Genomic DNA, 11,509 nt, shown 5'->3' on the forward strand with positions numbered 1-11,509 from the left:
TGATGAGATTGATCCTATTTTTCTCTTTGAATTGGCCGCTTGGAAACTCAGAACCAAAATTGTGGTCCATCTCTAAGAGAGAGTTTATCAGACCTCACAGAGTGGATTTTGTATGTTAATGTGCCCCCAGCTTTTCTCTCTCTTTCCTACTTTTATCTTCTTTTTTGCTCCAGTCTTCTTACCTTTTTTTCCTTAAATCTTGTAAACCATTAAGTATTTCTTAAGACCTCTCAAATCCTTTCTGTGAGGAGGGAGGGTAGTGTGTAAATGAAGAGACAGAGAGAGAAAGAGTTAATACAGAAGTTGATGATTAAGGAACAAAATGGGAAAGGATGAAAATAGGGATAAAAACAATTTTTTTTTCAAAAACCTTCCTAAGACAGAAAACTGCCTAAGGCATCATTGCTGGTGACCATGCCTTAGACACATGAGGGGTTGGCGGAGGTTCGTTCTGCCTTTTGTCACTGAAGATCATCAAGCAGAGCCTGTAGGGGAAGCCAGAGTAGAGGCCAGAGCCTTTCTCAGAATCATGCAAAGGTGATAAAAGGGATTTTGCTTATGAAATATATGTATGAAAGCTGAGAATTCTGTTTCCCAATAGTGTATGTCTACTCCAGTGATAACAGACTTTGGGCACGGGTAAACCACACCTCAGAGGCAAATGGGAACAAAGCAGGTGTTGAGTTTGAAAGGTGTTTTGTCAACTTCTGGGAAATGGAATTCAATTGTTTTGATATTGGCCACGGCCTTTGAGAATGCAAGAACAGATCACTGTGTTATTTTGCCCTTTGGTTTGGAAGGTCTAGAAGGGCCAAGTTCATCAGGCCAAGTCAGAGGAGATGACCTCCCAAAACACCTGGCTGGAAACAACCCAGATGTGCCTCCACAGGCCAGTAGATAAACAAATAGCAGTACATCCCGAACCACAGAAGAGTACTCAGCAACAAGAACAAACGAGCCGACATGGTTGAACTTCAGATGCACTTTGCTAAGTGAAAGAAAGACCCCAAGAGCTACATATTGTATGATTCCTTTTATATATTCTGAAAAAGACACAACCACAGGGACAGAGACCGCATCAGTGATTGCCAGAGGATGGGGTGGGATGAGTCTTGCTACAGAAGGGCAGGGCAAGAGGATCTGCTGTGTTTGATGAAACTCTTGGATCTTATTTGCAGCAGGAAATACACGACTCTATGAATTTGTCAAAACTCACAGAACTGTGCGCCACCACAAAAAGTGACTTTTTCTGTATGTAAATTAAAAACAAGTAAACTGAAACAAATATGAAATAAATGGTTATGATAACAGCAAAGACAGTGAAGGAAGAGAGATATCTTTGAATATGCCTTGTTTTATAAATTTGAGTAAACTGATATTTAGACAATCCTAAAACAAAATTAGATTTGAACAAAGGAATCCCCAAAAATGGAAAATATAATGAAACAATTCAACCTAAATATGTATCCAGTTGGCAGCATCAGCACTATTGCAGGTGGCTTTAAAATAGTAATTTGGGGGCTCCTGGGTGGCTCAGTCGGTTAAGCGACTGCCTTCGGCTCAGGTCATGATCCTGGAGTCCCGGGATCGAGTCCCACATCGGGCTCCCTGCTCAGCGGGGAGCCTGCTTCTCCCTCTGACCCTCCCCCCTCTCATGAGCTCTCTCTCTCTCATTCTGTCTCAAATAAATAAATAAAATCTTTAAAAAAAAAATAAAATGAAATAAAACAGTAATTTGGGGCGCCTGGCTGGCTCAGTTGGTTAGGCATCCGACTCTTGATCTCAGTTCAGGTCTTAGTCTCAGGGTCGTGAGTTCAATCCCCATGCTGAGCTCCACACCCAGTGGAAAACAAACAAAAACAGTAATTTGACTGTCTATCCTTGAGGACCAAGAGAATTAGAAAATGTTGACACTGTTTGCAATGACCGTATTTTTAGTGAGAGTGTTGTACCGTAATCTGAGATAGTTGAGTGGATAGTGAGTGCTAAAGTAAACAAGTAATTTACCTTATGATAACATGTATGATACCGTATTGACAATATGGTAGTAGCTTTCTGTCTTTCCCAGGATCCTTGGGAAACAGGATTCTCAACTCAGGAGAATGGAGATACACGTGAGATGGAAGAGGTTTAAATGAAAATCCTGTTTTCCCAAATTTGAATCAGAAACATCAGTATGAACTCACAAAATATCTTAAAAAAAAGTTCTTTCCCAGTTTTACCCATTTACCCATTGAAAGAGCCTAGAAACAGTGGCCAACCCAGTAGCAAAAGGCGTGCCTATCAGCCAAAGTGTGGTTTCAGAATACCACTCTCCACCAAAAGCAACCAGGAATTCTTAGAGAACAGCTGATTCCAGGTTTGGGACTGTATACGTACAAATTAGATTAGAATATCTTTTTATCCCAGATGGCAAGGAAGTTCTCAAAGACAATTGAGTTCATGCCTGAAGGACTCAAGAACCAAGTTTTGAGGGCTCAGACTAGCCACTGAGGAGACATCAGTGAACATCAGTAAAGATATTAATTGCCATAGATTGAATGAAATACATCATATGTATTTAAACCCATCCATTTATAATCAGTGTATAATAATAAAAAAAAAAACTAATTGGAGGATCCACCATTAGGGAAACCATCTCATTATTCTGAAGACTGATACATAAAGGAAAGTAATCAAGCATTTACCCCGTCTTTCCTAAACAAGCTGTACCACTGGGTGTACCAAAGAGCAAATCTAGGTAGGCATGGGGCAGGGATTATTTTCGTTTCCTAGCTAATAAAAGAAGAAGAGATGATAGAGTTTTACCACCATTCTTCAACCACAGTGGATTAATAGATCTGGACATGGCACATCCGTGGCTGCTGACATCCCCAAACAGAGACAACCACACACATCCAATGAAGCAGTCTCACCACAAAAACAAATAAACCTGCACCCATTAGGGCCTCTTCTATACCCAACTTCCAATTTACAGGAAATGCAGAGGACAGAGAAAGATGTTAAACTGTAACGATGTAGATGCAGTCCGCAAAATCCTGACTATGGGAAACTCTACAGGACAAATGACTCCTTTCCTCTAGATAATAAAGTACAATGGGGATAAAAGGCAATGGGGGCGAACCTGTGGATTAAAAAGAGTCCTAGGAGCGCCTGGGTGGCTCAGTCAGTTAAGCGTCTGCCTTCGGCTCTGGTTGTGATCCCAGGGTCCTGGGGATCGAGCCTCACGTCGGGCTCCCTGCTCAGCAGGAAGCCTGCTTCTCCCTCTGCCTGCCACTTCCCCTGGTTGTGCTCTCTCTCTCTGTCTGTCAAATAAATAAATAAAATATTAAAAAAAAAAAAAAAAGAGTCCTAAAAGGCCTGTCGGTCAACTGCAATGTGCGGGCCTGTTGTGGATCCTGATTCAAAAAGAAAAAAAAGGTATTAAAAACTTGAGATTCACAAGAGAAGTGGAAATGGGAACTCTGAATATATTTTTGAAGATAAGGACATGTTAATTTCTAGGTGTAATAATACAATTGTGGTAACTTTTTAAGAGTTTTGTCTTTTAGAGCTACAAACTGAAATATTATAGAAGAACTGATGTCTAGATTTGCCTCAAAATAGAAGTGGAGTAGACATGGGTGGGGTACAGATGGGACACAGTTGGCCGTGAGTTGATCGTTGTTGATGCTGGTTGATGCATGGGAGTTTGTTTTAGTGTTTAGTCTCCTTTCGAAGATGTTTGAAATTTTCCAGTATCTGCCCTTCCAGTGTGCTGAGCTAATGGACGGCCAAAAACCTACCCCTCTCTTTTTGTCACCATGCAGTGTTCCAAGAGCTGCCAGGGCGGCTTCCGGGTCCGCGAAGTGCGCTGCCTGTCAGATGACATGACCCTAAGCAATCTCTGTGACCCTCAGTTGAAACCAGAAGAGAAAGAATCTTGTAACCCTCAGGACTGTGTCCCTGAAGTTGGTAAGTAGGGATTCCTATCTCAGAAAACAAACCCTTCTTAAACCCCAGCAAGTTCCCTCGTATGAAAATGCCAAGCCCACAGTTGTGGGGCTCAGGGGGTCAAAACACTTTCAGTATGATAAGTTTCATAGTTTAAGATGACTGTCCATAGCTTGGGTGGTGATCCAAGCCACCCTCCAAACTTAAATGCAAATTGACTAAAATGGTAATGATTTCAGAGATTTGGTTCCATTATCTTTAAGGTCAAAGGAGTGAGATTTCAACTTTTAATTGTAGGTGCAAAACAGTGGAAGGAAGAAAATTAATAAGAAAGGTCTAAGCCTATTTAGAAAAAAGCGGTTAATAATTAAAAATAAGAAAACCTTGATATAGAACATAATAAGAAATGTGAATGGATAGAGAGACTAACTATTCCTGAATGGGAACACTCAGTACTGTAAAGAGGGGTCGCCTGGCTGGCTCAGTCTGTGGAGCATGAGATTCTTGATCTTAAGGTCATGATTTCAAGCCCCACTTTGGGTGTAGAGATTACTTAAAAAATAAAATCTTTTTAAAAAAATCTGTAAAGAGGATAAAAGAAGGTTCATGAGGTTCAACATATAATATCCTCAAATATATTGCCTTATCATATACTTGAACACATTATAAAACACAGAAATTAAAACTATATGCTGAGTCAGGAAGAGACAGGGTTATGGGTGTTATAATACAGAATTCCGATATGAGGGAAGTGAAGTATGATAAAGGCCTAATTTTTTTTAAGACTTTATTTATTTGAGAGAGAGCGAGAGCAAGAGAGAGCACATGAGCAGGCAGGAGTGGAAGAGGGAGAGAGAAGCAGGCTCCCCGCTGAGCAGGGAGCCCGATGCTGGGCTCAATCCCAGGACCCTGGGATCATGACCTGAGCTGAAGGCAGACGCTTAACTGACTGAGCCACCTAGGCACCCAATAAAGACCTAATGTTAAGGAAGTGGGGAGAGGAGAGACTTCCATTGCATTCAGATAATCAAAGATCCATTTGAAAAAAACAAAGCAAAACATTTTACATCTTGCTTTATGCCATATATACATAAATGCCTAAAGGATTAGAGACCTTTGCATAGAAAACACAATGTAGAAATACCAGAAAAGATAGATATTCTTGGGGTTGGTTAAGCCTTCATAAGCTAGACACAAAACTCAGAGACCTTATTGCTGAATGTAAAAACATAACATAATAAATTAAAAAGTTTTCTCCTGTTAAGGACATTGTAATAGTCAAGGTTCTCTAGAGAGCCAGAACCAATAGTATAGATGGGTGGATGGATGAGTAGATAGATAGATAGATAGATAGATAATACATAGATGATGATAGATGATAGATAGATAGATAGATAGATAGATAGATAGATAGATAGATAGATGATAGAAAAAAATTCATTATGACAAACTGGTTCACGTGAACGTAGAAGCGTAGAAGTCCCACAACCTACCAGTCACAAGCTGGAGACTCAAGAAAGCTGCTGGTGTAATTCAATCTGAGTCTTGAAGGCCTGAGAACCAGGGGAGCTGATGGTATAAATTCTGGCCCAAGGGCAGGAGAAGATGACATGAAATGTCCAGCTCAAGCAGTGAGGCAGGAAAGGGACAAATTCCTCCTTCCTCTGTTTGATGTTCTATTCAGGCCCTCAGTGAGTGAGTCCCATCTCCACTGGGGAGGGCCACCTGCTTTACTGGGCCCATCAATTAAAATGCTGACCCCATTCAGAAACACCCTCCCAGACACACCCAGAAATCATGTCTCATCTGGGCTCCCCATCACCCATACATTTGACACATAAAATTAGCCATCACAGACATCGTAACCCAAGTTGGAAGAGAAGAAGAAAGGAAAAGAGAGGGACAATGAGCAACAATTGTGCGAAAAATGTGAAACATACCTTATTGGAATGTGATACAACCAATATAAGAAGAAAATGTCCAGCGGGGAGCCAGGAGGAAGAAATAGTGAGAGAAGTAGTACAAGCTCCTGCTTGTAACTGAGCGTAATCTTTTCAGAGAACTTTGGCAATATCGCTCAATATGTAAAGTATGTGATATCTTTGACTCAGTAACTCCACTTCTAGAAATGTATACTGAAGATAGGCTCCTGGGTGGCGCAGTCGTTAAGCGTCTGCCTTCTGCTCAGGTCATGATCCCAGGGTCCTGGGATCGAGCCCCGCATCGGGCTCCCTGCTCAGCTGGGAGCTTGCTTCTCCCTCTCCCACTCCCCCTGCTTGTGTTTCCTCTTTCGCAGTCTCTCTCCCTGTGTCAAATAAATTTAAAAAATGATAAAGATAGACTCTCAAAATTGTACAGATATACATATACACGAAGAATAAGGCTCAGTAAATTGTGTAGAATTAATAAATGAAGGAATTGTAGAATTTCTTGTAACTCATAAAAATTAGAAGCAATTATATTTCTACCAGTAGAAGGAAATGGTTAATTATGTTACTGTACACAGGATAGAACTGACATCTTCAAAAGAATGTGGTAAAACTGTATGTTATGATACATAAATGTATTCAATATATTTGTAATATCAAAAAGCAAGCAGCTAAAATTATGTCAGTTATTTTCCAAGTTAATCTATAAATTCAAGCAATGTTAATCAAAATCTAGACAGGGCTTTTCATAGAAAATCAGACAGACTGTGTCTAAAGTTTACAGCAGAGACCCAATAATAGCCAAGGTAATTTTGGAGGAAGGATGTTGGGAACAATGTTGGGAAATGTATCTTACCATGTATGAAGACATACTGCACAAGGATAGACAAACAAATGAGTGCAGAATAGAGTGCCCAAAAATAAATCTGAGCATGTTATGGTGCATGATACATGGTCAAGGTTAACATTATGAATCCGGGGAGGAAACATGAACATTCAGTGCATGGTGATGAGACGATTGTTTATCCATATAGGAAAAAAACAAATTGAATTCCTACTTGTCACCACACACACGCACATCAATTCCAGGTGAATTATAAATGTGAGGAGAAATTTTTTTAACTCTTAGAAGAGAATATGGGGAAATATATATATCAGTGTAGGGAAGGATTTTGTAAATGAGAAACACAAATACCAAACCACAAATGAAAATATTATAACATCTGTTATATTAAAAATACTATCTTTTTAACAAATAACACTGCAGCAAAGTGATGAGAAAAGCCACAGGCGTGGAGAAGATATTTGTAACACATCTAATGAATAAAGGATCAGGATCCATTGTATGTCAAGAATTTCCATGACTCATTTGTTTTAAGTTAACTAAATTAGCAAGTGGTCAAAAGATAGGAAAAGCAATTCATAGAAAAGGAAACTCAAATGGCAAATAATATGATGATCTGTTCAACCTCCTTTGGGGGTAAGGTCACATCCACCAGATCAGCAAAAAAATAAAACACGCAGCATAAGCAAAAGAAAGCAAAAGCATTCTGCACAACTGACAAAAGGATAAATTGTTGCACCCACTTGGGAGAGCAATCTGATGAGAGCCAGTAGATTTGCAGATACCTTATGACCCAGCAAGACCCAGAGAGAGCATGCGTAACAGCTGTTTAAAGGGGCAAAGTTTGCAGTCGTAAAAAATTGAAAACTGTCAGTAGAAAATGGATCAATAGGTTGTAGAATGTACGATGGAACACTATTCAGTAATGAAAATGAACTCCCTCGAGCATTCGTTAAACATGAACGAATCACACAAAGTCGACGTTGAGCAAGTTGCCAAGGAATATATACGATCTGCATCATTTCTTTTCTTTTTTTTTTTTTTTTTTGAAGCTGAAATGCCACATAGTGATTAGGGTACCAGCATTTCCAGTTCAAGTATAAAGACAGGATTGGGGATACTAAACACCACGTGTGGGGCTTGATTCCTCAGGAATGAGGAGAAAGGGGGAGGTGGTCATGGAGTGAACTCTGGGAATTGTGTATGTCGGTGAGCAGCGAGACCACAGTCCACTGAATTATATTCTCTCTACCTAACTCTGTTACCATGTTTAAAAGAAAAGAAGAAGAACGGAAGCTCTTGGCCCACCCTACACCTCCCGTAGGTATTAAAGCAGGACCAGGATGGAAAGCCATGTCTCGCGCCCTTTCTCCTCCCGCTGGTCCCGCCTGGCTCTGTGCTCAGAGAGTCTTTTCTGTTCTCTGTTGCTGCAGATGAAAACTGCAAGGACAGGTACTACAACTGCAACGTGGTGGTGCAGGCGCGACTCTGCGTCTACAATTACTACAAGACCGCCTGCTGCGCGTCCTGCACTCGCGGGGCCAGCAGGCACGCGGGCTTCCTGGGCAGCAGATAACACCCCCGCGCTGCAGCAGGAAGGCAGGTCCGGGAGGCGGGGAGCAGGGGGGCTGGCCGGCCGCTGCTCCGCCGGGGGCTCCCCCCTTCCCCCTCCCCCCGTGCTGCCAGCCGGCGTAGTCACCACCCCCGCCTTCGGGGAAGCGTCCCCGTGGTGCCCCGGAGCCAAGCCACGTCGTCCTTTAGCATCGCCATAAACCCATGATCCCTCCTTGGGAGCCCTGGCGCCTGGTGAGGTGCTCTCTGAAAGCCAAGCGGTGGGGAGGGGGGTGCTCGTAGCTCTCCGTCAGCTCCCGTGCTAGCACTTTCTAAGTCAGCGAGTGGGGCCCTCATGCGCGGCTGCCTTGTCCATGGTGCTTCTGGCCTTTTCAATACCGGGGTCCCTCGGAGAGTCGGAAGAGGTGGCTCCCACCCCAGAGCCCCACTAAGCCTTGCTGAGACACCTGCTTCCCACTGTTGTCTCAGCCCGTGGTGCCTATTTGCATACACTCAAAGACATGAGGCTTTTTCCTGCCTCGTGACACAAATATCTCCTGTCAAAGAGGGCGTGATTATTTCGCAGGTGTATTCACAGATACTAGATCAGTGGCGGCGCACAAAGTCCCGGAATGGGAGGCAGGGACTGAATCATTATCCCCATTTTACTGACAAGGCAACTGAGACTCAACTTAAGGAATTGACCTGCCGGGTATATTCAGCTGTTCCGTGGCAGGGTTGAGTCCGACCACACAGCTCGCCTGCCTGGAAGCCTTAGGTCTACAAGATGCAGCTTCATTTCAGACCAAGCGACTGAGAAATTTCCCACTCAGCAATCAAAGCCCAGCTCTAGAAGTCTTTCCTCTGGCCAGAGGTCAAGACAGCATCCGCGGCACTCAGTTATTTCCCACATCTCTTTCTGTTTATCTCTTCCCCGACAAGGTCCCAGATCCTGGTTACAGGACTCTGTGCAGGTTTTGTTAAACCCCATCCTTAATGGAATTACCCCTGACACAAGGAAGCCACTGGGGTAGCAAGGTGATGCCTGAAATTCTGATTCCGTTCCCAAGGGGATATGTGCCCCCCAGGGAACTGCACACCAGGAGTTCTCCAGCCATGGTGCCTCTCGAGTCTGTGCCCTGGGCTCTCCCACGTCCGTAGCCACCTACCCTGGGCTGGTCACCACACCTCACCCGGTGGAATGTCTAACCAACCGGTCTCAGCATAAAACCTGTGTTTATATTAGAAAGAGTCTTCCTTTGGTTTTTCCAGTATGATTTATGGATTTGTTTGTGATTTCTCATCCCTCCCTCCCACTACGACTCACAACCTATATCCCACCATCCCAGACTCGAGCACTAAGATCTGCATTCATGCCACTAGCCAGGGAGAGAGAGAGGGGGGCCATGGGCTCCTTCAGTGACAGCCACAGCGGCTGGGTCGTCCCCAGTGCCCTTCACCTAACTCTGCATTTCCAGAGGCCTCAGGCTGCAAGGGGGATGCAGTGCGTATTGAAAGGTATACACACACGCACGCACACACATATATATACAGACAGTTGACCCCTGAGCAATGTGGGGGTTCAGGGTGCCAACCACCCCCTGCAGAGTTGAAAATCCATGTATAACTTTTGACTCCCCAAAAAGGTCCTAACAGCCTGCTATTGACTGGAAGCCTTACCAAGGACATAATCAATCAACACATATTTTTATATATCATATGCATTATATACTATATTCTTACAATAAAGTAAGCTAGAGAAAAGAAAATGTCATTAAGAAAATCACAAGGAAAAGAAAATACATTTACAGTGCAAGAAAAAAAAATCTCTGTATAAGTGGACCCATGCAGTTCAAACCCACGTCGTTCAATTTGGTGATCACTTGAAGCTTTTGGAAGGAGTAGCTCCAGCCCGATCTGACCCGCTGTGTTCGGTCCTCGCTACCCTTGGGCTTTCAGAAATTCTATCTGGCCTTTCCATGGGTGCTCTTGAAGCTGGAGAGCTAGGTTCTTGTCTCACGGAGTCGAAGAATGAATCTCTCAGACAAAGGGGAGTGAGTAAAGCGATAGAGTTCTATTAAGCAAGGATACAGATAAAGCTCTGTGAGTGAGAGGGGTCCCGCCAGGGTTGTCAACGTGGGCCTCCACTGACGGTCTTTTGTTTAAAACTGACCAGGGAGCTTGTGGCCTTATCATTCTTGAGACGTCTTGGTTTGCGTAAGGACTTAGTGATAACATCTTTAATGGCTTACTTCTTGTTTAGGGTCTGGTTATTCTTCGTTGGTCACAGGTGACTGTCATAAAAAAAGAGCCCCCACCCCCACCCCGGACACCCAGGGCAGGGCAGTCTGGTGTGTTCCCTTATCTCTGGTTTCCTTACACCTCTGCATTTTGGGGATTTCTGTGAGCCTGATTCCGTAGCCCACTACCTATCTCTCCCTACCTAGCTCCTCCTGTCCCTTACTCGTTCTTCTCTTCTTGGAGAGCCCAGCCACCGTTCTGCAAAAGTACAACCATCTCTACTTCTTTGTACACAGGGTCACTTGTGCAATATGGCAGCCGGCAGAGACCCGCATTCCCATGCCCACCAAGCAAAAAAAAAAAAGACCAGAGAAGCCAAACGGCTGGTTTCTGCCCTGTGCCCTCTCCCTCTCACCACCTACTTTTGCTTTTTGTCACAATAGAAGCGTTGCCACATTTGAAGGATTCCTTGGAGGAAGCTTTCTTTACGTGCTAGAGGGGGGACGAAGATCAGTGGGTGGGAGAGCAGAGAAACACAAATTTCAGCTCACACTGAGGGAAAACCTTCAAGCCATCCAGCCTGCCCAGTAGAGGTCTGGGCCACCCTTCCTGGGTGACGCTCTGTCCTAAAGGGGGTTTCTTCATCAGGCAGGAGGTGAACATCCTAGGTCCTTCCAACTCGGGATTCTCATGACTGGCTGGCTCAATACTGGCTTGGCCTCTTTGACATCTCTTTGGTGTCCTGTGGCCCCCAAATATTACCTAACAGTTGTTTAAAAAGGACAGGGATCTTCCCATGAGAATGGCCAGCCTGCCAATGGCAGAACTGAATCAGAGCAAAAGGGCTAGTGCCGCGTCTTTAGTGGGGAAAAGTACCCAAACTAAGGGTCTTTTTTCTCTTCCAACAAATAGTTGAGCTGTTCTTGGAATCCATTCATCTCTGGAAAGGTTATAAATTACTAGGACAGGTGTTTTAATGACTTATTTGTCTTCAAAATCCAGTTTTTGCTAA

The 11,509-nt window shown here is 43.6% G+C and overlaps 1 protein-coding gene across 1 annotated transcript in view; it reads left to right on the plus strand.

Annotated features, from left to right (window-relative positions):
- Positions 1-9,774, plus strand: part of THSD4 (thrombospondin type 1 domain containing 4) — a 574,978-nt gene extending 565,204 nt beyond the window's left edge. The window contains exons 18-19 of the mRNA XM_034994843.1: positions 3,810-3,954; positions 8,139-9,774. Coding sequence (XP_034850734.1) covers positions 3,810-3,954; positions 8,139-8,281 — 288 coding nt within the window. The 3' untranslated portion in view covers positions 8,282-9,774. The remainder of the gene's footprint in view (positions 1-3,809; positions 3,955-8,138) is intronic.
- The last annotated feature ends 1,735 nt before the right edge of the window (positions 9,775-11,509 follow it).

This window comes from Mirounga leonina, unplaced genomic scaffold (genome assembly GCF_011800145.1).
Source record: "Mirounga leonina isolate KUSES-001 unplaced genomic scaffold, KU_Mleo_1.0 Mir_91, whole genome shotgun sequence".
Taxonomy (NCBI): domain Eukaryota; kingdom Metazoa; phylum Chordata; class Mammalia; order Carnivora; family Phocidae; genus Mirounga; species Mirounga leonina.